The sequence below is a fragment of the Drosophila subobscura genome, chromosome U (assembly GCF_008121235.1).
Source record: "Drosophila subobscura isolate 14011-0131.10 chromosome U, UCBerk_Dsub_1.0, whole genome shotgun sequence".
Taxonomy (NCBI): Eukaryota; Metazoa; Arthropoda; class Insecta; order Diptera; family Drosophilidae; genus Drosophila; species Drosophila subobscura.
Genome location: NC_048534.1, coordinates 19,774,398 through 19,799,477, shown reverse-complemented (window position 1 = coordinate 19,799,477; position 25,080 = coordinate 19,774,398). Strand labels below are relative to the sequence as shown.

The 25,080-nt window shown below is 44.7% G+C and overlaps 2 protein-coding genes across 8 annotated transcripts in view; both read left to right on the top strand.

Annotated features, from left to right (window-relative positions):
* The first annotated feature begins 634 nt into the window (after positions 1 to 634).
* The window catches only part of LOC117900328 (slowpoke-binding protein), a 39,716-nt gene continuing 15,270 nt past the window's right edge, over positions 635 to 25,080 (top strand). For 5 of the 7 annotated variants that reach the window (XM_034810662.1, XM_034810661.1, XM_034810660.1 and 2 more), the window contains exons 1-3: positions 17,582 to 17,658; positions 23,953 to 24,440; positions 24,840 to 24,959. In XM_034810662.1, the coding sequence (XP_034666553.1) occupies positions 17,653 to 17,658; positions 23,953 to 24,440; positions 24,840 to 24,959 (614 nt within the window). In that variant the 5' untranslated portion in view covers positions 17,582 to 17,652. Of the gene's footprint in view, positions 846 to 15,864; positions 15,953 to 17,581; positions 17,659 to 23,952; positions 24,441 to 24,839; positions 24,960 to 25,080 lie in introns of those variants that run through there. The other 2 variants (XM_034810663.1, XM_034810667.1) reach the window with 2 other exon arrangements.
* LOC117900329 lies at positions 13,431 to 14,127 on the top strand. Its single transcript, XM_034810668.1, has one exon. The coding sequence runs from the start codon at positions 13,466 to 13,468 to the stop codon at positions 14,084 to 14,086; it is 621 nt and encodes a 206-aa protein (XP_034666559.1). The 5' UTR covers positions 13,431 to 13,465; the 3' UTR covers positions 14,087 to 14,127.

Sequence of the window (25,080 nt, the reverse complement as noted above, 5' to 3'; positions counted from 1 at the left end):
AACGGCAGGGCACAGCTTTTCAATCCAGTTCGAGTCAGCCAGCGGAGTGGACGTCACACTCTCTCTTTCTGAACGCTGCCAACCGCTGCCAACTTTTGCAGTCTCTCTCGCGGCACTCTCGCGCGTCGTCAAGCTAACGGTAAACTTGGGTTCTAAATTTTAGATGAATTTTTGTATCGAAAGCAAAAGTGCAAAGTGAATCAAATTTCGTGAAAACACAAAGAAGGAAGAAAAGAAAATTCCATTTTTCGTTTATTTATTTTACACATTTTTGGCTTGTTTCTGGCTGTCTTCCTGCCTTGCGTTGTTTTCATTTTGGAAAAGCATTTCAAATGCATTAAATTATTTAAGGAAATTTATTTTGATTCACTTGCGTGCGTGCTGTTGTTGTTGCTGTCCCACAAAAAAAAAAAGCTGAAATTGTTTGCCCTCCAGCGTGAAAGAGAACAAACGAAGAGAACGCACAGCCGAAGCCCAAATTTACACTCGACTGCCGAATGCTCAACTGCCGAACGAACTTTAGCCGAAAATAACGAATCGTAGTTCGTATCAGTCGCGTTAAAGCATCGCATCTGAACGCATCATCATCCTCGAACAAGCCCCACAGGCAAGAGCAACAGCAGCAGGCAGGCAGCCAGCATCATCATCGGAGCCAACCACATCTTCTGCGTAGTGATAGAAATCGCGAGTGCAAATGGTGCAGCTGCAACATGTCAATTAACTAAGCCCAAGTCCAGCCAAGAACAGCGACAGAAAACTTAAAGCCGATTACGGGGTGGTGAACATCCAGCAACAAAACGACGAACAAAGCTCAAAGCTCTGCTTATTCCTGCTCCTGGTTACAGGTGAGTTCTAGCACACTACGGGGTGCGGGGAAGGGTTTGTTGGGTGTTGGGCTGCCACTTGATGACCTATTTGGGAATGTGGAAAAGGGCGCTTACAGTGCAATTATTTGGCCAGACCACAATGGATTTTGTGGGTGTTGCAATTCATATTCTGTGTGTCCAGCGCAAAGCCAAAAGTAATTAAGAATTTTGTGTTACATTTCGGGCGAAATTAATGGCTGAAACATGGCTGGAAAGCGCTGTTAGCGCTGATTAATGTTGTTTAAAGTGGTTTAGAATTTATTATTCATCGGATTTAATGTTCGAAAATGAATTCAGTAAACAGCAATCCAATTAGGAGATCTAAAAGCAAACAAAATTAATCAGTTGAAGCGTCGGTGCAGCTTTTTCGAAGTTGTTTTCTCAACCTGCTGCATTCTCATAAAACTTTAATGAAACTCTGACAGCAGCTAAACATCCTCCGCTCCCCTACTGCTCCTCCTCCTGCTCCTTGTTGTTGCAAAAATATTCTCGAAACCTCGAAGGAGTTCAACAACTTTTGCAGCACAGAACTTTTGCCCCCGCCTCGTGTTCAATTGCAATTTGCCAGCAATTCAAAGTAATTTCCCGTTTGCATCGCTGGCCAGGGCATCATTATGATAGTGAGAATATTACGCATATCCTGCAAGGAGCAGGGAACCCAACAGCAACTACTCCAGGGCAGAGTTTCGCTAGCCATTGATACTTTCCTCTGCTCCATTATGTTCCCTCGTTAATTGCATCTAAAACTGCCTGAATTATTTCTAATGAGACAAGCTAAAATGCAATCGTCAGACGACGTGCTGGTCCTGTGTTTTTTTCTCACTCCTTGCCCTGAAGGACCCTTGTGGAATGCGCTTGGATTGCTTTGAATGCCGCTGCGCTTCTTACTCAATCTCAATTGGAATGCATTGAGCCCAAGGACATCAACAGCAGCAGCAGCAGCAGCAGCAGCATCAACTGAGTATCGCAGAGGCTGGGCCTCTCACTCTCTGGGTTTGCGGTACGTTACCCAGTTTATGGCCGGATTATAGCCGTAAACCATTCGGAAGTTTCTTGTTTGGGAAAGCGAGACACAGCAGATGGCAGGCTAATGCTGTCTTCTCTTCATTTTTATGCATTTAGCCGAAGGGCGACAAAAACTAACCGAAAAAAAGGGGGCAGAGGATGCTGCCCTAAAGGGACAAACCAAAAACATGAAGCACTTGCCCAGCCACTATCCCCTGCCACTTCTTGTAAGAAATTAAATTGGTCCACACTTTCAGGGACTTTGCTGGGAAACTTGAAGAATCTTTCAAGCTCTCACTTGGCAGATTTCTTTCAGTGCATGTCGTTGTCCTTTGCCTGGCGTTTTGTTGAGACAAAAAGTGATTTGTTTTGCTTCGTTTTTTATGCCTTACCGCTCCCTTTCGTGTCTTATTTTGTTTGCCCAAACACACATTTTTTATTCGATTTCGACTTTCGCTTTCGCCCATTTGTTGATTTGATTTTGATGTTAATTTTGATCGCTCAGTTGGATCGATACGTGTACTTAGCCTCGCTGTTGCGCAGATAACACTTAAGTGCGCCCAAGTGTCGCCTACAATATTCACTCCAAATTTATGCTAATTATGCAAACGCCTCTGCAGCACAGCCCAGCCCAGTCCTGCCAGTCAGCCCTGCGTATGCGTAATATTTTCGGCACATTTGCTTTTGTTTTTTCTCGTCAAGAGTCGGGACAACAAATGCTGAGATTTCCTCTGACTAAGGGGGGTGCCAAAAATAGACAACTGAGCTCATAGATTGAATAACTTTTTTTGTGGGGGAGGCACAAACACTCAAGGGTGGGTTTTTGTTTGGCTTGAAATCTCGAACTTCATGCGCTTGATACTCGGAAGCAGCCTGGGCACTGGCACTCATCATTACTCATGGCATGCAGCGAGACAATAACCGGATGAACTCGTTTCTGATCATACAATTAGGAGAGGGTTTTATGCAGGAAATCAAAGCAGATGCGGAAGAGCATTGCCGTTGGTGGAAAGAACATAAATTTCTGCACATAAATATTGTTTTTGGCTGAAGGAAATATCTATTTATGCCAGAATTGGATCAACTATCATAGAAAAAACTATTCTTGTGCGTGGAAATATATTTTTTGGATCATAAATCGTTTGGGCAACATGTCTGCCATGTCAGCGATCGATCCATCAGGGTATCCCATGCTTCTTTACACTATTCCTTTACCCTTTCAACCCATCACTAACACCCCGTCAAGAGTGTAGCCTCTATGTAGCTCCTAAGCTGCCCCCTAAAATCGTTTTTGTATCGACAAAATGCTTTTGGTTTTTCGCTGATTTATGCCTGAGCTCCACCTCCCTGCAGAATGCTTTGCTTTGAGCCCTTTTTTGTGGAATTAGTTTATTCTGCCATGTTGGCCACGCCCCATCACTCAGGCCGCCCTCTCCCGACTCACACTTTTTGCTCCCCGAAATGGTTTGTTTTGCTTTCAATTTGTTTGTTTTATTTCACTTTTCGAAAAAGGTCAAAGTTGGCCACATTTCGCTTTGGCTTACGCCTGGGGGCTGCCCTTTGCCGCTCTCCCATGTGGTAGATGTGTCTGTGTGTGTGTCTGTGTGTGTGTGTGGGTGGGTGTGGAGGCGTGGCTCTTGAAATTTTGTTTATATGCTTTTTCCGACATTCATTAAAAGTGGAGTCCAGTGGCTGAAACTTTCTAGTGATTATCGAGTCGCCAGCGCGCAGTCATAATATTTATGGGGCCCAAGTCTCAGCCCACGCCTTGCTCCCCCCGCTGTCAAACGCACAGGAAAAAGGTCAAGGCTTGACCTTTGCCTACCCCAAAAAAGCGGCCACCCCATGTAACAAACGACAATAACACATGAGTCGAAGATACAAGAATTTCAAAATCAAAGACGACAGCACGACAAAGGCAAATTATTTCTTATCAGTGTGGGACAGAGAGGGGCTGCTGTCACAGTGGGTGGTGGCGGTGTGGGCGTGGCTGACATTCTACAAATGCCAGCAATAAAATTAGCTTAAATAACGTTTATTCAGCGCATCGAATTTCACTCAAGGCGGTTGGGTGCTAAGAGAAGGTTGTCGAGGGACGCAACCTTGTGATGGCAAATGTCTTTGACAGGCAGCGCGGGGTGGCAGCAGGGCGGCAGTAAGTGGAAGCAAGTGGTTCATTGGGGCAGAGTGGAAAATGTTCAGTGGGGAAAGCTAAAATGAGGCAAGGAACAGTCAGAGGGTTTTCTTAGTTGATTTGCCTGCTCGAAGGTGTTTTTATGTTATAAAAATATAGAGAAAATACCCAACCAAAGTGCTCATAGAAATTCAAAGCATAGCTGTCACATATCCCTCCAGTCTCCTCCTCCTCAGTTCATTTCCAAAACAGATGCATCAACATTCGCTTCTGAAACACATAAATTGTGCCCCTATCGATATGACAGGCAGCTCTCTCTCTGCCTCTGCCTCACAGAGTCAATGCCAAAACCCACCACAAATGTGTGTGAGTTATTATGACCTCAAGGCAATACCTCCACACATATCCCTGCCACAGCCCCCATCCAACCACATTCGTTAGGGGCATATGCAAATTTTTCTTGTGTCAACATATTGACAGAATGCCGCACGCTGCTGCTGGCACGGGCATCAATATGATTCTAATTTATGTGAACCTCAAATCAACACAAAATGTGCAGCGTCAGCGAAGATATGATGGATCGTGGGGTAGGGACTTTTGTGTGTCCCTTTTGAGGACAACTAATTAGAAAGTTTTCCAATAAGTTGTTGTGTGTGTTTGGCAGGGAGATTTTGTTGGCTGAGGAGGAGGGTTTTAGTTTTTAGTGAAACCAAAAAGTTGAGCCAACATTTCAGCACAAAAGTAGGCAACGCGTTTTATGGACTTTTTTAGCTGGAGAGAGGAGTGAAAATTATAAGCAAACATTGCAGATATTTCCCTGCTTCCTTTCGCCTTAATACACAATTACGAGTTCAATTAACAAACAATTTGCATAACAAACGAAGCCACAAACACAGAGACACAAACCGCAAACAGACAGACGCACACAGATACACCGCAAACACACACAAATACCCGCACCACACACACACGTAAGCAAACAATTAAATGTACATGCGATATGTTTACCTTTCGTATTTTATATATACAACAAACTGTCCAAACAAGCGGCGTACATTTTACATACATTTGTACATTCTTTGTACATAAATACATATGTATGTACATATATCTGCTCTGTTATTAATCCTTTAGTCCAGGGTGCTGCTCCATTTCCTTTTGGCCATCGTTCGACATGCGAACAACTTCCGTTTCCGCTGCTTCAACCAACACGAAAAGCAAATCAAACTTCCGATCCCCGAAAAACGTTTTTCAGCCAGAGGTAATGGCACAACATTTACCGAGAGAATTTGCGACCTAATGACGAGTCAAACATATGCCACACGGACACACAAACACAACTGCAACACAAAGTGCCACGTTCATGTAATTATAAAATTAAACATGGCGCTCGGTACAGTCGCATTTGAAATTTCGCATTTCCGGTTCGCTTCGCTTCGTTTCGGTGCGCTGCTGTTGCCTGCCACTTTGGGGACAGTTTCATTTATTTATTAGCAACACAATCTAAGGGGCTGGCCAGCGCGAACACAGCACACCACCCGCCCAACCCCCAGGGGCGCTGGAGGTGCCCACTTTGTCCTAGTTTCCTACTACACATGCACACATCAACACGAGGGTAAATAGGAAAAAAAAACGAGGCATCGGGACATAAAGGAGAGTGGCTGGACTATAGGATACCCAGCAGCTATGGCAATAAGATTTTATGGTGGTAAAGAACCTGCAGGGAATTTTCCACATTTTCTACATATTTTTAGCCATAATAATCATCCAATAAAGATTCATTTTGAACAGAAAATATCATTCAATAGCAGTCATATTCCTCTTCATTCCTATTCCTTCTATCTTCAACCTTCTCCTCTCCCATCATACCCTCATTATCGTCTATTAGCACACGGTACAACATCAGCAGGGAGCAAAAAAAAACCTCGGTCTCGGTTGCGGGGTGGCGCTGGACTGCTTTCAACAGTCGCCGCTGCAGGTGGTCACTTTTCCGTGGCAGGGTGCGCTCCTCGCTCCTCGCTCCTCCCTCAGTTTTACAGGTGAGCCACACTCTGACGACATTATTACGATGTGCGGCAGTGGTTTCTGTCCTTTTCTGTTCTGCCATGTCCTGTTTTTCTGTGTCGTTTTGCCCTGTCCTGTCATTGGCTTAACAGCTAATGGACTCAAATGGTTCTTGCGGCTTCCGTTTTTGCATAGTCTTTGGCAGCGGCCCACTCTTTGGTTTGGTCTCCTGCTTCCGGATGCTGTGCCTTGCGCTTTATTTCCTACAGTTAAGGTTAATCAACGTTTGTCATTTGTTTGCTGGCTTAACAGCGGGAGGCCCCTCGGAGGCCGGACAACTATAATTAAAATGGTGGACAGTGCACTGATATGTGGCAGGATGCACACTGAAAAGATCCCTCAATACACAAAGAGAAAAAGTCTGATGGGGGCAAAGCGAAAGCCCGCTGCCAAAGGGGACTGGCTTTGTGTGAGAGCTGCACAAAGGAGGGCAAATCTTCAGGTAGGGCACGTACGAGTATGAGTATTCAGATGCCACAAACCGCATTTAAGCATGCACCAATCCGAGCCCCTGCCAGCTCAAAGCGAGCTCAAAGCGCCTATTCAGGTCATACTTTCGCACAAACAGAAAGAGAGAGGCAGAGACAGAGGGACACACAGAGAGCGCCCCTGTTTCAATAAGCAAAATGTCAAATTGTGGTAGCCAAGCCCCCGTTATGACCAGAGGACCAGGCAACCCAAACCCGAGACCCCCCAGTGGTGTGCAGCTGCAGCTGCCGCATATGCAAATGATTTTAGCTGCAAGTACAATGCAATTTTAGTGTAATTTCTAGCATAATTACTTAGCCAGCAGAGAGCGAGCGCAAGAGATAATGGAAAACTAGAGCACGAACACACACACAGCGTAGACGCCTCAAGTCAGCATTTGCATAAGCCTCAAAATAACAGAGGAAAGGAGACTGCATTAGCCCTGTCCCTGCAGTGGATTAGCACTGATTCTCTCTCTGTCTCTTGGAATGAAAATTATTGAGCAGCAAGTGATGTCCTATGTTATGCATGAGTTGAACGGGTTAATCGATTGTGAATGGGACGTTGACTCAATAGACAATTTTCGATGCTCGAGTGATTCTCTGATTCACTCCACAGAGAGCCAGAGGGAGAGCCAAAGCCAATGACAATGCCATCGTCCCACAGTTGACTTCACTTCTTAGCTCCGCATTTGGCTCTGTATTAAGAGATATGTAAATGGTCTTGTCTCCACTGAAACTGAAGCTCAGCTGAGTTGTTATTGAAAAATGATAGCCAAAAGGGAGGCAAGAAATACAACCGCATAAAGGGTCTGCAGGACAGACAACAGACTGAGGTTTATGGGTGGGGCGCCACCGGCGGACAGCAACGACCAAAATGAGTGACAGCCATAGAGATAGGCACTGAGAGCAATGGAGAGAAATGAAGGGTAATTTAATTATGCAAAGGCATGGACAGCGGGGGCGACAGAGACTGCCCATTGCCTGCGGGGTACATAAACGTAAACGGTCCTTGGCGGATCGTTTGCCAATAGACAGGACAGAAATTACGGTAAAGCACCGGACTGGTGAGATGGGCAGGGGGGAGGAGAGGAGAGCAGAGGACAGTAGGTGCAATCATTAATCATTTATGCACATATACGATATAGGGAAGCACGTGTGTGTTTGCTTTATTAATTGGATACGTTTCAGGCACGCAAATCGCTTGTTTGTCTCATATGTTTTCGTGTAGGTAAGCGACAGACAGACAGACAGAAGGGGAAAGAGAAACGGAGAGAGAGAGAGAGCGGCTGAAGGTAGGCAAGCGACAGACAGTGGGCAGAGCAGAGAGCCGGAGAGATTGAGCAAGGAACGGTTGGTAAGCGGTAGACAGGGGGGAACGGTGGGTAAGCGACCGACAGCGGCCAAAGAGAAACAGCAAGACATAGGGAGAGGGAGCAAGAACAGACAGAGAGAGAGAGAGAGTTACAGTTGTACGTGCGAGACCATTGTGAAGTGATTCACGCACATTTGCCGTTACTGCTGTTGTTGCTATTGCTATTGCTATTGCTATTGCTTTTGCTGCTGCTTCTATCCCGCTTATCCCAACTACAAATTGAATATATTATCCATGAATAGATTTTAATCAGTCGACAATCAATGTAATTGACAAGCTCCAGGCAGAAAGCAAACAAAAGTGCAAGTAATTAACTTCGTGCTGAAAGGACAGCGCAAACAGTTTAAAGCTCTCAGACCGCCCTTTTGTGAATGTAAAGTAGTTTCTGCTCATAACTAAGCCAATCTGTAAGCGTTCTCTTGTGGCGTTACGTTGTGTATGGAATTCTCTTTTGCCATTCAATGCACAGCACAAATTGATTACAGATTATTAATTAGTGGTGCTGGGTCACCAGACAGCTGTCAGCATTCCATTGTGGCTGGTATTAGGTTAATAGTGGGGTGAGACAGGAAGTGAAAGTGGCTCTCTAAGTAAGCAAAGTGAGAGTAGGGCTATGCGCTTAAGGGCAAGATAGATTATCCAGAAAGATTGCTTTTGTTTGCTATCTCATTGTCAAATTTTACTACAATGGGCTTCAGAACATTAATCAATAAAGTAGCTTAATGAAAGACAACAAGTGGGGAATTCTTTGAATGAAACATTGAAACTTGCCATCGAAAGTTTATGGAATACATGTAGCTCGGCTGCAGAGGGCATCTTATATATCATTTATTTATGTATTATTTAAGGCAAGCTCATGATTGCGCTCGTTCAATGTTTGTGGCTTAAGAGAGCATTTGGCACACAAAACGTTATGCGGCGATCGCTTAAGCTTGGCTCTCTGCGCTCTCACGCTCCCTCTCATTCTATGTTACTTGCGCTGTTAACTCTACAGGCGCTGTTACTCTCTGTGGCTTTTATTTGCATTACTTTGCATGCAGGAATTTCATTGGGCATGCAAGAGGAAAACCTTTAATTACCTAGAACTACCTAGCAATTACACGAATTACACCAATTAAACGTAATTTTGAAGAAATGTTGATCGTCCAGGCATAACGTAGTAACCGAACAGTAGCCGTTGGGTCGCCTGTTTGTGCATCATTATAAAAAGAGACTACCCATTTGGGTCACAAGTTCTAATTCGTTTTGACAGAAGTCTGAGTCTGTTAATGCAAATCACTTTTGATATCTATGCACATCCTTCCCACATCCCATCCCCATCGCTGATTAGAAGCCCGTTCCATGCAATCAGCTTCCAGCTAACAATTATCCAATCCTTCCATGTGTTCATGCCATTGCTTCAGCCATAATTCCTCATCAAGCGACACAATCCGTGGACGAGAGCAATTTGCTTGTCTGATTGCCGCGAAAACAAAAGGCTGCCGCGGCCTGACAACTGTCAACATCTTGTGACTGACGTTGTCAGAGGAATACATTTCAGAAGTTGTGGTTTTTGGACCGTGATGAGGATTAATCGGAGGCATTGTCGTCTGTTGTTTGCGGTTCCATGACGTCAGCCAGGCACAGCCCCGCCCAGAGCCTTTGTTTTATGCGAATCTTCCGACCTATTCCGCGCTAATTAGCTGTCAGAGAGGGTGAGCGGGGGGAAGAGAGCGAGCGGGGAAAGGAAATGTGCCGACTAGCAGCCGGAATCGGTTAATTAATCTCTTTACCGGTTGTGCCGCTGCTAGGCGCTGGGCGAACCCGAAACCGAAACCGTTTCAGCATTTTGCTGGCACTTCCGCTCTTCGGGGAAGAATGTGTGTCAGGGCTGCAGTCCGTGGGGCGCAGGGGCAGGAAAAGGAATCCCCCATGTCCTTGCGAACAATATTTGAATGCAAATCAGAGACACACACAAAAAAACATGCGCCCAAAATGCCAGACGATGGCAAAGCAAACAGCGCCACAAAAATATCGCTGAAATCCTGCCCAAGTCTAGGACGAAAATATAGTAAATTTATTTGTACTTTTTTATGGACAGCACTCAGCAGAGGACACACACCACAGCACATGTCCTGCGAGACACGACAGAGGCAACTTTTCAATTTTGACAGGGATAAACACAGAAAAAATCCACACAAAAAATACGTAGAGCCGTAGAAGGAAGCGTGTGGAAGGGACGGACGTATGCCGGTGGAAGGTCGTTGAAGGTTGGTTGGTGGGGGGGCTGGATACGTATTTGTGCCATAAAATAATAAAAACGTGTGAGCCAAACTCAAAGAGATTTCTGCTGAATTCAATTTGCCGCGCCACAAACAAAACAATTGAAGCAAAGGAAATGGCAACGGCAAGGACATGACTGCCAGGCGGCAGCAAGAGGAGTGGCAGTGCTGTCTGTCTCGCTGACATTTTAATACAAATAAATTTGATCAACACTTTGCTGTTTGCACAAGTTTCGATTTCGTCGGCGATTTTCGCCCATGAATAATATTGATTTATCGGTAGAGAAAATAAACCAATGGCAGTCGCAGGATTTCCATCAAAGTGGCTCAAAGATTTGGCCACAAAGTTCCCCTCAAAGCTTCCACCTTTTCCAATTCTAAAATAGTTTCACGCTGACCTTCAGCATTCAACCTTTTGCCTTCTGGCCGCACATTTTTGCAGATAGAAATCGCAATTTATGGTGGACTGCTGCCTGGCGCTCTGTCAATTACGAATGTCACCTTACACATAAACACATTGTTGGGCCATCAAACAGACCGTAAATAACGGAAAACCATCCGAAATTTACGAGTCAACACAGTCGCACGGCCACGCGGGTTGCACTTCCGCTGCATGTCCGTCTTCTTGGGTTTTTATTACATCCGGCATGGGGGAGGCAGGGCCTGTGTGGCGTACAGCTGTTGCGGCTTGGATGGCCTTGCAGAGTGCCGCGACAGCCGCGTTCACTCATTTGCCATTACCGGGGCGCGGCCAGAACATTAAAAACGCATTTCAAGATCCGTGTAAGCAGCAGCCACTCGGAGGACACCCGTGCCGGAGACCTGACCTGCACAACACAAGAAAGTCCCCGCCGAAGCTCGCGGCAAGAAAAAGCTTTTACCACACTCTGCTTTTTGCCTTAATCTTTCCCTTTTGCTTCTACGTTTATCACCGCACTCTTTGTGTGCACTCTCCGCTGGCTGCCTCTGAGCTGCAATCTATTTTATTGATTTGAATTCCCCATTTGATTGCGAATGCCATGCCATTTGTCGCTCTGCGCTCGAGAGTTTAACTCTCACTTTAATTGAGTTTTTACGCAATTCAGGCACACACATACACACCCACACACACAGATACACTCTCTCTATGGCTAAAAGAAACATTTTGGAACGTACTTTTCTGTGCGGATAGCCGGCGTCCATTTTCCACGCAAACTTGTGCGAAACTGAGCGGCCTGGAGGCGAGATTTTGTTTATTTGCTGGCCCCACATTATCGAGTTTTCCCTACGCTTTTCCTTCTTTGTTTTCGGTTCACCATTCAAACGATTTTCTTGGCCATTGTCAGTGGCATTTGGTAGCGGAAATGCCAGAAATGAGTCGAAAGAAATGGGCTAATGTGATGGGCAGACAGAGCCATAAGGGAAACAGAATTGAGGAAGCATTTGGAATGTTTAACCCTAAGCGTGGCACAGGAAAAACCCATTCAAAGCGATTCAAAAGTTGTTTGCAACTCTCCAAAATGTTTTACCCAATTTTTGGCTAATTTTTGGCACCCTCTTCAGAGCAAGTGGCTCCATTTTGCACCCTCTTCAGCGCAATTATCCCCGCCAAACTTTGCCCCAATTAACTTCTTCTAATGCACTTCCCATTGGCAATGGCAGGAAGTAAAACCAAATGTCTTAATTAATGTTATTAAATCCCCCAACCCAAAATGCTTTTGCGCTTTCGCCAATGGCCTTCTAATTAATGTTTTCGTAAGCGATAATCATAATAATATATTGCATAAGTGGAGCCACCGAAACGCCCCAGACACGCATCAAATTGAGCGACAAGAAAGTCTAAGCGAAACTTTGAGCCGTGCCGCCAAATTATGAGTTTACACGCAATGCCAAAAGGGACTCACACGTTCTGCTGCTGCCTTGAAAGTTTTTACTCTGTGGCTGCATGTAAGCCAGGCCCCCCACAAACACACACAGAGAGAGAGAGAGAGAGAGAGAGAGAGAGAGGGAGAGCGGAAAGTGGGTGCGGTTTTGCGTCCCTTGTTCGAGGGCAAGGCAAGTCCTAGGCAGCGGGACAAATCACGCTGACTGGCTCAACATGACAGCTGCCCCCTGCCACTTCCTCGATGGTCTAGCGTTGATAAATGAACAGAGGGGCGCACTGTAAGTGACACAGATTTTCGGTCAGCTGCAGTTGATTTTCTGTCATCGAGCAGCGAGTGTGCGAGCGGCAACACGCTGCGTATGAGTAATGTGCACCATTGACAAGGACTCTTCAAAGTTTGCCCTGTGTGTGTGTGTGTGTGCCGCATTATTGACAATTTTATTAGCCCGCGTTTTTGTTTTGGGCCCGCATAAAAGTAAACTCGTTAATTTCATAGCCATATGTCGGAATATTTGGGCAACTTTTGCGAGCAGGCAGCTGGAAATGGGAGTGGGTTTCGATGTGTGTTGATGATGTGTTGCTGATGTGGCGTTGACACATTCCCAGTGCATAAAAACGACATCAGAGTTTGGGGAATAAGCGTGCGCGTAATGCCCAGAGCAGCTGCCGTCGATGACTGATTTCAATGTTTGATTGGTGGAAATTTGTGATTGCAAATGGAAAATGTTGACTGGTGATTAAGTGTCAATCATAGAGCAAGGTGCAAGGCAAAATTCTCCACTTTCTTGGAGCTCCAAGGCTGCTCTGCTCCTTCCTTAAATTGCAACTTGCCTTTGCGGCATTTAAAATCCTTTTGCATTGCCTTCACCGATAAAACATCTTCAATCCCAAGGCAAAGCGGCTTTTCTATCTATCAGTTTCGAACAGCATTTTGTGGCATTTGTGCACTCGAAATCAAAGTCCTGCTGCTGCTGCTCCATTTACCATTTACTGCTGCATAATTTTACCATTTAGGGCTGGCTTTTTGGTGGAGCCAAAAGCACATTTATGCAATGCACGCAAGTGCCAATGCCACTATGCAAATTCGAGGCGTCTTTGGACACGCCTTGCTCGTACTCGAAGCCACAAAAATAGCAGCAAGAAAAATTGATTGCGCTCAAGGAGTCGAAGAGTCGTAGGGAAAAGGCAATTTGCATATTTTTGTGTCTGTTTAGCAAATATTTCATGGCAAATCGGTAAATCGGGTCAACTGTGGAGCGATACAAATAGTCAATAAGGGTTTGGGAGCCAATCCTAGCTGGCCTGGACAAACATTTCCCACTAACCACTACAAAATTTACACAAATTTCCCCCTAACTATCAAAAAACACAACTCCTGGTACTACCACAATTATTTTCCATAAAATTCCATTGAAATATTGTACACACGATGCATCAACTAAGGCAATTCAATAACGATTTCATGCGCTATTTGGTCAATTTATTAACTTTTGATGCGCGGAACAAGAATCCCTACTCCATATGGAAGATCTGTCCAAGGCAGCAGTTGGACCAGGCCCATGGCAAGTTGCAGTTTTGTGAGTTCTGCAAGCCAGCTTTGTTTCCGTTTATCTTTTGGTTGGTGCTGGCTTTGAGCATCTGGGGCTTCGCTTGCACACTGAAGCAAACGCTGAAGCTGTTGCGCTGTCCGAACTCCAAGCTGGGCATGTGGCGGCAGCGGGAGTTCCATGTGTTTGGCGCCAAGGTGCTGCACTACGCCCGCTTGCTGGGCTCCTGCGCCATCATCACCTCCTGGTGTATGCTCATTGTGGGACTTGTGATGCTCAAGCCGCGTCTGATGAGCCCTTGGATCGTGATTAACAGCGTGGTGCTGGGTGGCGAGTTCATCGTTTGGGTCTACGATGTGATGACGGGACACACTCAGCTCGAGCTGCACACGGGACTGACGCTGATGCTGCCCTTTCTCAACCTCATGATGGTGCGGTGTGTGAAGGTGGTGATGGAGCATTCTTTGAAGAATCATGTGGAGGATTCGCTGCGAATTTTTTAATTGTACGCAGTAAAATGATTAAATGATTGAAGAACTTGGTGGAAGGGATTGGGATTTGGCTGGTGGATTGTGAGCTTCGTGGAGTGTGGGCCTTGTGGATCTTAAGAGCGAACGTAAGCATGGTGGATCGTGAGAGCGCAGATGAGCTTTGCGGATCGTGAGAGCGAAGGCGATTCCACGCTCAGGTCGTTAACAGTCAGCTGTAAGCACAAGCGGCGGCTGGCTGTTAAGCGGTAGTGGGCTGTTCGACAGAGGAGGCGACTGGCTGTTAAGCGGCCTCCAACCGTTAACCAGCAGCGACTGGCTGCTGAGCGGTCACTGGCTGTTAACCTGATGCGGCGACTTTCTGTTAGACGGCCACTGGCTGCGAGTTCTGTTAACATCGCTGATGCTCTGTTGAAGCTGTTGCTCTCTTCGAGCTTCTGCCCTTTTCAACCCTCCTGCTCCCTCTTTCTACCTGCTGCCTGCCCTATCGAAACTCCTTTCTTGCTCACCTTTTTGACACTTTACTTTGCCATTACATACACATTTGCACCTTCTGCTTGCCCTGTCCCTTTTTGCCTGTGTACCCAAAAGAATGTCAAACAGTCGGCGCAGTCGCACGCATGTCCATAAGGCTGCTTTTTTCGGCAGGCAGGCAGCATTTCAGTTTTCTGCTAAAGTTCAAAGTTCAGGCACGTGTCACGAGCAACATGGAGCATAAACATGACATGGCATTTCCAGAGAGACTAAATCAACAGATTGCCATTCCCCCACACCCACATATACAACGCCATTTCCTTGCCTTATTCCAAATTCACTTTCCCAGCTCCTGCTTGCTGCTGGAATTCCCATTCCCATATCCTGCTCGTTGCTGGAAATGCCAAAAGCCAAACGCAAAAACATTTAAGCCCAAAATGTGGGGACCAATGCCTGCCCGCTGACGATGATAATTGCGAAGGCGGCAGCCACTAAAACACGGCGAAAGCGCTTCATTGAGCAAAGTCCTCGTAAATCAAAAGCAATGAGTTTTCATCGGAACGCTGGCCGAAAAACTTTTGCCAGGACATCCGTTTGGGGCTGCCTGGCGGCCCCCGCTGCCAGCCTTCAATCAGAACAAAGTGCTCTTGAAATTCGATGAGCTGAGCTAATCTCTCTCCCTCTCTCTGCGGGCACTCTCAATCAGCGGGTGGGCGGCGGCCTCAGCATTGTTAGCTATTTGGGCAATTATATTTAGGCAAAAACAAATCAATAAATGGGTAATTACAGCGACAGCGACGGCGACACGACTTCGGTGGCAAGTCAATGAGCTAAGACAAAAGGAAATCGCACAGGAAAAAGTTCGAGGAAGTTGCCTGCAAATTCTGGGAAGTTCATGGCGCGGACTTGTAGGGGTTGCTGGATAAGAAGTTTTTTGTGCGTTTAAAAATCATTTCTCTGGCTTTAATTATACTTTTTAGGGAAGTCATTTGAAGCTGCGGAAATCTCCGAAGAAACTTTTGATAGAAAATAACTGCCAAATCTTTACTAGACAAATAATATTCTAGAATATATTTCAAGTTCCTTTTCATCACTGATAATTCATGAACCTACACCAACTCCTTTCCCCTTCTATCTTCATTCCCTGCTCTGCATTTTGTGGCAAACCTAATCTGCTTTCTTCACACAAAACTTGCAGTTAGATCAACTCTTGTAAATATTCCAAGGAAGTATGCAATTCTGTAGGAATTTCGTTTACTTTGGAATAAACTTTTGCCATCACTCATCAAAGTTTTCACACCCATTCTGTTCCGTTGCAGCAAAACCCCACTGTGACGTGCTCTTAGATGAAAGGAACGTGCGATGCAATTGAATCCAAGCAAAACTACTGAAACGCACTACTGGATTGTAAGTACCACAGCGCAAGGCGACCCTGAACTTTGCCTTCCACATTTATTTCTTATTATTTTCGCCCTTTTTCATTTTAATTTTTCACAACTTGACAACTCCTTGTGGCCACAATTATCGAGCCATACAAATCGTAAGCCAAAAATGCTGTGCTGTGGCGTGGCATTCAAAATTCGTTGCCAAAATACGCTGCACACAAATGCAAAAAAATAAATCAAAATTCTTTGGAAAAGGCTGACGCGGCGGCATTGTCGCTGCATTGGCAGCATGCCAGCCAGCTTCCGGATGGAGAGACAAAAGGATGCAGTTCCGGGCCGCCTGACGATAGAATTTTATGGCAGCCAAAATTGTTTGCAAAATTATAAAATTGTTCGGGTGAATACGCGGAGCAGCACGCCCCCAAGCAGCATCGTTTTTTCCGCCACTAAAGACTCAATTGATAGAGTTGAGACCCTGCCAAAAGGACATTCCACTTAATTGACTAACCAAAGGGAAGATGTTCGTGCTGCTGCGATTAGAGTGAATGCATTTTTCATGATCTATCCCAGCCCAGACACAAAGTCAATAAATCCAGCAGCCGTTCGTCGTACATTTCCATGCCACAGACTCAGACTCCCACACACATGCAGAGATTCCCATTGCATTCTGGCCTCTGACCCGGAATGCCAACTGCAATTGACATTTCTTGGCTGCAAAATTGATGATCCAACAGAGTCGTATTCGGTCTGTCCCTCTCTGTCTGCCCCATAAAATTGAAAAGATTCTGGCTCTAAAATGATTTGTGGCCTCCGACGGGATTTGTCTGCCTCTCTCTGCTTTTCTTTCCTTTTTCCATAAAGCGTGAAAACACACACAATTTGATTAAAGCAGTCCAGAGCGGCGTGTGACCTAATGAACCTTTTAAATTTCACTCAAAGAGGTTGTCAAGTTGTTCACTGAACTTGACTTGGGTGCAAAGCCAAATTGGTGAATATTTCGTTGGGATTTTGCTAAAAGAAAAAAAACTTTTGCCAGCGATGAGCAACGCATGTTAAAATGTTAGAAGATGCCAGACAATAATTGATTAATTTTGGGCTTAAGGGAAAAGTGAAAGAATGAAGCAGAATTTACGCAGAATTTAGTCATCTTCAAGTCATTCCATGAATGCCAATGAATGGCTGTTGGAAATGACAAATCCTCATGGAAGTTTGCCTAAAATAAAAGGCAGTTTTCGCATTAGCAATTTCTCATTCATTTTCTTAATTTATTTTTATTCCTTTAAGCCCGTCATACAATCGCTATAGAATTTTACTAATTCCATTCAATGACCATCAATAAACATTTATTGCTGAGTTTTGAATGCTCAGAATTTATTATTCTGCGAATTGTTCGATTCTCTATTATTTCTCAGAATAAGCAATAAATGTCTCTTTAATTTTATAAATTGATTTCTGTGATTGTGAAGTCCATCCATGAATGTCAACGAATATTTGCTTCAGATGGCCATTCCAATTTGATTAAATTGAAATTTTTTTATTTATTTTCCACGCTAATTTCTTTGCCATAAAATTCACATAAAATTCACATAAAATTCCAACTAATTCCATTAAAAAACTTCTCTTTTTTCCCCTTTTTTATGTATTTTTGCAGACCCTTTTTTGGTGTGCCTTAGGCGGTTTGATCTTAGGTGGAATTGTTGTCATCTCATACTGGATACGACGATGCAGGTATGTAGCCAAACATCTTTCATACAACCACCCGTACCCCCCTCCGACCCAATAGCTGTCGTTCCAATATGAATTTTCCCCCTCACATATGAAGACGAATGCTGAAATATGCGTTTGGCCTGGCGAAATCCAATTAGCGAGGCAAAAACGCATTCGTTTGGGGAATGTCAATGTTGTTGGTGTTATTTTTTTGTGTTATTTTTCTACGAAAAAAAAGCTCAAATTGTCAGCGCACTAAGCCCCGCAACACGTGACTCTGCTGGCGGTGGCTGTGCCGCAGCGAGGAGACAACAACGTGAATTGGGGGGCCAACGACCATTCCGGCGGATGCACGTGGGGATGGCCGTGCACTCAGCTAGAGAGAGACAGCTAGCTGCTCTGACTGGCTGGCAAAAATTGCCAGTTGGCCGAGCAGAACAACTGAATAATTCAACTCGGCAATTGGAACGAGCGACGACTGACGAGCGACGTCGGACGTCGGACTGGACTCTCTATTTGAGCAATTAAGTTAATGATGCAAGGTCACTGGAAATGGGCCTGGCCGGGGTCTACTTTTAGTTCTCATTCTACTGCTGCTGCTCCTCCTCCTCCTTGCCATTTGCCATTTGGCAAGCAGGACGCGGAGGCTAGTTCTAGTTCCGCCCCCAACAATGACGCAGTTGAGCGCCAGCCGAGGGCGCTGACCAGTGGCCAAGCACCAGAGTATATCAAAAAGAAGATGAGGCGCAGGGGAGACCTTTATTTTGGTCGCTTTACCTTCTCTTTCACATACACTTTCCAGCCCATAAATTCCCATGCCCCTTACGACTGCTTGGCGCCAGTTCGTCCGCCCAGACAGAACGAGAAATAAATTGTATGTTAAAGGACACACAGCAAACAGCAAAACGCAACGCACTAAAAGGACAACTGACCACGGGCCAAGGGCCGAGCTGAGTTCTGGCTTTTCCCCCTATTTTTTGTGGCCTCGGCCAGCGCGACAAAACTTTTCCAATTTCCATACGGAGCTATCGGCAAGCACAAACCAGGCAAACAAACAGCACAGCAAAATATATTTGCATAAGGGCAAATGTACAGGGGGGAGCTGCTGCTGGTCGGGGATTCCTGGTCGCTGGGTGGCTGAGTGGCTGAGTGGTGCCTGTGACTGACCGACGGTTGTGCTGCTGCTGGTCAGGGCGAAGGTAAACAGTCGTTGAGCGGGTCTTGATTAATGTGTCACGAAGTGGACAGCAACACCACCATTTACCACACACACACGAGCAGAGAAATACATGAAAATACATAGAAATATATGGAACTACAGTGCCATAAGGTTGGACATGGCACAGTGGAGCAGAAGAGCAACACAGCGCTGTGGAAGAACAGTACAAAAGTAGCGCCTAACAGCCAAAGGAGCAGCAATAATATCAGAGCTGATTGTAGGAACAAAAGTGAATTTTGCTGTACCAAAAGTTCTTTTAGAATGTGCAAATATTCCCTTAACATCAGCAACTCTTCCCTCATATCTTAGCTCTATAACTGCTCGCAATTTTTACCTTTAATATACGTAATTTTCACTGCCCCTTCTAGTCTTAAACATCATTCATTTAAAGTACTTCCCATGCCTCCCATGAACACCTTTTGAAGCCCTAGCCTTAACACCTTCTGCAGCCCTTTGTCTCAGCCTTAACCTCTTAGGTCTGCCCTTTTAGCCACCGTTCTGTGTGGGCCCACTGTGCATTAACCATCCACACATTGTTGGCCCATTGTCATAGTTAAACAAACTGACAGCCCAAGTTCAACGTGGAAGGGTAATGGGCATCGGGGGAATGGGCCAAAGAGAAGCGCAAATAAAAGTGGAATGAAAGCCGAACATTCTTTAACGAACGACGACGACGACGACGACACTCGCCGTGAGTCAGTTGGAAATTGTCATAAAAATTAAAAATCAATTTTTATAATCCAGTTAGAGGGGGGAGGGGGCACGCGGCACAAAGGCTAAAAGACAGAGAGAGAGCGAAAGAGAGAGACCGACAAATAACCACCACAAATACAACCGCAAACATCAGGCTAAAGCGATATGAACACGCAAACATGCTAAGCCACTCCACCCGCAATCGCACACACACAAAGCCACACAAATACACACACACTGATAAACCAAGCACACACACACACACACAAAACACACCTCTGGGGGGTGGACTGGAATGAAGAAATTTCATAGTTTTTTTTGCCGCCTCGCTTGGCTGAAACAATATTCGAATCGCACGGCCACCTTCATTAACGGACGACCCGAGCAGCGCGTTGGCCGCGTTTTTTTTCCCTTCACAGTTCACAGTTTGCAGACAAATTTTCGGCGCGTCACACAGCGAGTAGTGAAACAGAGAGAAAGTGTGAACAACTTTTGAGACTAGACGGTGAAAACTTTCCGGAAAACTATTTAAATATTTATCATCATTTCAACGATCCAATCACGCGTACAATGAGTCGTGCCATAATGAAGCTGCAGCACTTGGGGCAGGTCCTGGTCTAGCAGCAACAACCAACAGCCGCAGCAGCAGCAGCAGCAGGTGCCACAAATTCCCTCTTTACTGTGAAGTTATTTTGGTGTGTCTCCTGTCCGCTTCAGCTTCATCATCATTTTTAATGTGCAATTCTGTTTTGTGGCAATGGCATTATTATTTTGTGTGGCAGCAGATTAGATGATATTCGGGGCAGGTAATGAGCAAAATTATGGGCTTTGTAGAGAGTCTGCGTGGCAGCAGCTGAGTGAGAGTTAAGCAGCAAGAATGGTTGTAGATGAGGCTAAAGGAATAGCCAAGAAAGGTGATACATTTGTGGTGATAAATGTGACTTATTTTGGTGGTCTTAAAGTAGGATTTATAGCTCTTAAAGAACTCGTTAAGATCTGTAGAAGAATTACAGCACAGCTTTAATGAAAGACTCCAACAAAAGTACTCCAACAAAAGGACACCAACAAAAGTACACCAACAAAAATACACCAACAAAAGTACACCAACAAAAGTACACCAACAAAAGTACACCAACAAAAGTACACCAACAAAAGTACACCAACAAAAACACTCCATTAAAATAGCTCCAAAACCCAAAGACTTTCCCACAACGATCTGCACAAATAAAACTTAATTAAATTACCAAAAACCAACCAATCTTTTCCGCTTTGGTAAAGGTTTTCCCCCCCAAACATTGTGTCTAAAAAATAATTAGTGTCTATTTATAACTCTCAGCATGAGTAATGTGCCTGAACTAAGCCCTTTCCGAAAGCGTTTCAATTAAAATGCTGAGAATTAATGTCTGGAACATTGAACTAAGCCAGAGGTTCAGGTTAAGCCCCCAAACACGGTGGGCTACTGAGGGGGAGGGAAGACGTATCGCACATGGAGTAAAACGATATTGATTAATGATACGTGGATATCTATATATTTCCCATTCGAACACATTGTAGACACAACGTTGCGATTCGCATTTGCTGTCTGTCTCTCGGTCTTCGTGGCTCTCTCTCTCTCCCTTTGTCTGCCTGTCTATTTGTCTGCCTTCCAATCGCGTTACTTTTGGCCATTTACCAAAATTGACAATTTAATTTGCAAGGAACAACAAAGTGAAGGACGGAGCGACTGATGGATGCAATAATCATAATGGAAGAATAAACTCAACGAAAGTGAACTCGTATCGTGATGGCAAAATGAAATTTGAATCTGAATTTTGACACCCCGAGACAGGTGGCAAGCAGCCACTTGTAAAGCCAAAGCCAAAGCTAGAAAATCAAAGCAAAAGCCACAAAGAAAATGCAGTGCCATTCGAGCTCAGACCCTGCCACCTCTACTGCCACTTTGTGGGGTGTAAGAAAAATCAATAAAATGTCTTGAAAAGTAAAAGGCAGAAACGAACTTTGAGCATTTTGTGTGATTTTGTTGTGTGTGTGTGTTGTGGGTGCCGCCGCCTGTCCCTGATTAGATAAATGGCCCAAGGGGAGGTGCAACAACAAAAAACACAATTTAAAATTAGAATTAGACAATTAGGCAAATGGGCAGAAGGATGGCAAAAGTGCAGGCGGGAGAACGTCCTCCGTCCACGTGCAACGTACCACAGGGCAGACCACGCCACGCAGCAGGGTGCAGGGAGCAGTGCACTAAACGTACTCGTTGCAGTATATAGAACTCAATGTCACGCAGTCAAACACACAAACAAACACACACACACACACAATTACATATACAAACACAGAAAAGCACTTGACGGAAGGAAAAGGCGCGGCGGCATACGAGGCGTATGATTTATTTAAGCGTCTATTAAAGCACTCTTTTGCCATTGTTGTTCCCACGGCGCCTTTTGTTGCATTGTACTGTTGAATGCACTGCAAAGAGGGGTAGGATGAAGTCGAGCAGAGGCTGCCGAGGAGAAAGGAATGAAAATGCGAGCACCTGGGAAAACATTTTTTTGTTTCACTTCAGAGATGCAAATTTTACTCCGGGTAGTCTGTAAACTGTATTTAACAAAAGGCTAAAGCCACAAAATATAACTGCCATAGGCATAATCTCTTGAAATAATATTTTCGAGGCAGCAAAATATATTTTGTTGCCCCAAAACATCCATCAAAATAACCAAATAAATTCCCACAAAATCTTGAACTCTCCCACAGTGCATTTCCAACTTCGTCTTGCTTCTGGCCTTCCTTTTCTTTAACTTTTGTGGTTTTTGTAGTTTACTTTTCGCCTCTTCTATGTGAAGGACAAACGTTGAACTGCAACGCTTTGGCTTTCTGTGGGTGAAAATAACTTCAAAAGTTTCGCATGGCCCGGAGAGAGGCGTGTTGCCCTTTAATTAACAAAAACAGCGCCCAACAATAGTACAGGTGGGAGTGTTGTGGGTGGCGTGTGATGTGCGTGGCGCAGAGCCACAAAATGTTTTTTGAAAATTGAAATTTGATCTATTGTGCCTGCGTCAGACATTTTAATTGTAGCTACGAAACGCTCGAAAACAAGCAAACCAAAACAAGCAGAAGCACTTGAAAAACAGTGGACACTCAGCTGGGCGAACGAAAATGTTTGTTTGGGATTATTATAAAAGGCAGAAAAGTGCAAAAAAAAATATTAAATGGGAGGTTTCTCCCATTCAGGTTCATTTTGGTTCACTCTGCCTGTGGCTTCACTGTACCTTCCCCATCGACCAACAGCAATTACGAGTACTAACACAGAAGCCCATAAAATATGCACAAGAGATTTTCCCCTGGCCACGCAGCTAAATGAAATCAATTGAAATTTAATTATACGCCTCGACAGCAATGCCAAAAATGATTATTAGACTGATTATCTGCTCACGTATCTACTCTTGCATTCATCATACATTTACCCCTCGTTAAGTGCTCAATTCGAATTGTAAACTAAAAAATTTTCTGTCCACATCGAACTGCCCAGTTTTAGGTGTCCTCCAGCCTTGGTGGATTGTAGCGAACGCGAGCGGTAGGTAAAATCCTCGTCCAAAAATCTACTCTGCCTTCGTTACACCAAAGCAAAGCAAAAGTCTGAAGCTTGTCAGACATTTAGAACAGCAAAATAAAAGTTATTGAGAGCAAAGCAAAGCAAAGCAAGAATATCATCCATACACCAGAGCAAAAGCAAAGCAAAAGCAAAGCAAAAGCAAAGCAAAAACCAATACAAATTTTCTATGATTTTTAAGTACAACAAATTGGCTGCAAAAATTATTCAATTATTCCATTTTCTGTCTGCAAAATATTAGAAACTTTTCTGTTTTATTTACTGTACAAAATTGACAAATTAGATAAACGCTTTCGTAACGTATTGGCTGCATAATTAGTTTAGTTTGAATTGAACAAATTTTATTGAGAGCAAAAAGCATGCAACAAAACACCATTCGAACACCATTTTGTTTAAATTTAAATTTCCGCTTTCGTTCCACACAAAACACACACAAAGACACCCAGGAGCTGGTGTTCCATTTGCGTTTCCACAAACTGCTTTTGTGATTGTCAAAAAAGCAAAAGAAAATATCCCAAAGAACCTTCAAATTATTTGTTACACTCTTTTTAAGCGATTGTTTGACGGGGAAGCTGATGCCTGACGCTTTTGTTTTTCCTTTTCTACATCTCACGAAGCGCTTTTCTTTTATCATTTCGTTGCTGCTGTTTCCCCCCTGGCAATGGAAAACAAAAATCTCTTATTAAACAAATTTTATTGCATATTTCTTTCCATTTCAATCAACTTTTGTTCGAAACTCACTCACAACGATTACGATTACGATTACGACCACCGACACACGACACCTATCGTCCTACAGGACACTTGCAGCGAGGTCAGCGCAGCGCCAGCGCCGCATACGGAGCCGGAGCTCATCGTCGGCGGCCCCAATCAGCGGCAGCAACAACAGCAACAGCTCCAGCAGCAGCTCCAGCAACAACAGCAACCGAGGGATACCAAAGTCATCGCCAGATCACAATCATCGTCGTCGCCGTCGCCGCATGCTCCAGTGCATCAATTGAAGCAGCAACAGTCCCTGCCACAGCCACTGCACCAGCAGCTGCCGCAGCAGCATCCGCTCCACAATCCTCACGCCTCCAAGTCCGTCTCCATACTCGTCTACAAGACACTGAACACCGTGTTCAGGAGCAGTCGCAAGATCATTGTGCGCGTCTGTGACTTGGCCAGCTCCAAGAAATCCTTCACCATGTTCAAGTTCAACAAGGCCGCCCAGCAGCAGCGGATGGACAATCGGAACAGCGCCGTCACCGGCCACGATCAGTTTGTCAGGCCGCCGGTGCCCGAAAAGTGAGTGCACCTCAGCAAGGGGGAGAGTGATGGAAAAAAGGTGTTTGGAAGAGCATTAGGCTGTGGAGTTTGGTTTGTTTGCTTTTTAGCGATAAATACCTTTATTTTTAGATGAGAATTTGAGAGATTTCTGAGTTAAATGGGTTAATGTTCTAGAAAATTGGTTAGTATAAAAGCAACAGATGCACATTGAAAAGAGCCTACAGAGCCTAAACAAATCAAAACACACCTGAAAATCTCACACCACCGGTGAATGCTTTTCCAAACTCCTTTTTCTAACAAAAACAAACCCCAATTTAACGGTGCTACCAATGAAATTGTGTGTGTGTCTGTGTGTTTATTTCTCACTTGTGAAATGCAAACCAAACGCGTACCCGAATCACGCTTTTCGATCGCCAGGAAAGTGAAGCACATTATGAAGAAGCTGCACAAGGCGAATGGCTTGAAGCGCTCCAATTCGGCCATCGAGTTTGATGTCTCAGCCCTGACGGCGGCCAATCGCCGACAGATCTACAGTAGGTGAGTACACACACGGGGAGAAAGATAAAGGATCGATAAACGATAACGATCAACGATCAAGTGTTTATAAGTAACTAGAAAATATTGCACTGTGTGTGGGTGTGTGCACAGCAAAAAAAGA

Coding starts and splice junctions, on each gene's coding strand:
- LOC117900329 (XM_034810668.1), top strand. CDS start 13,466: ATGCATCAACTAAGGCAATTCAATAACGATTTCATGCGCTATTTGGTC.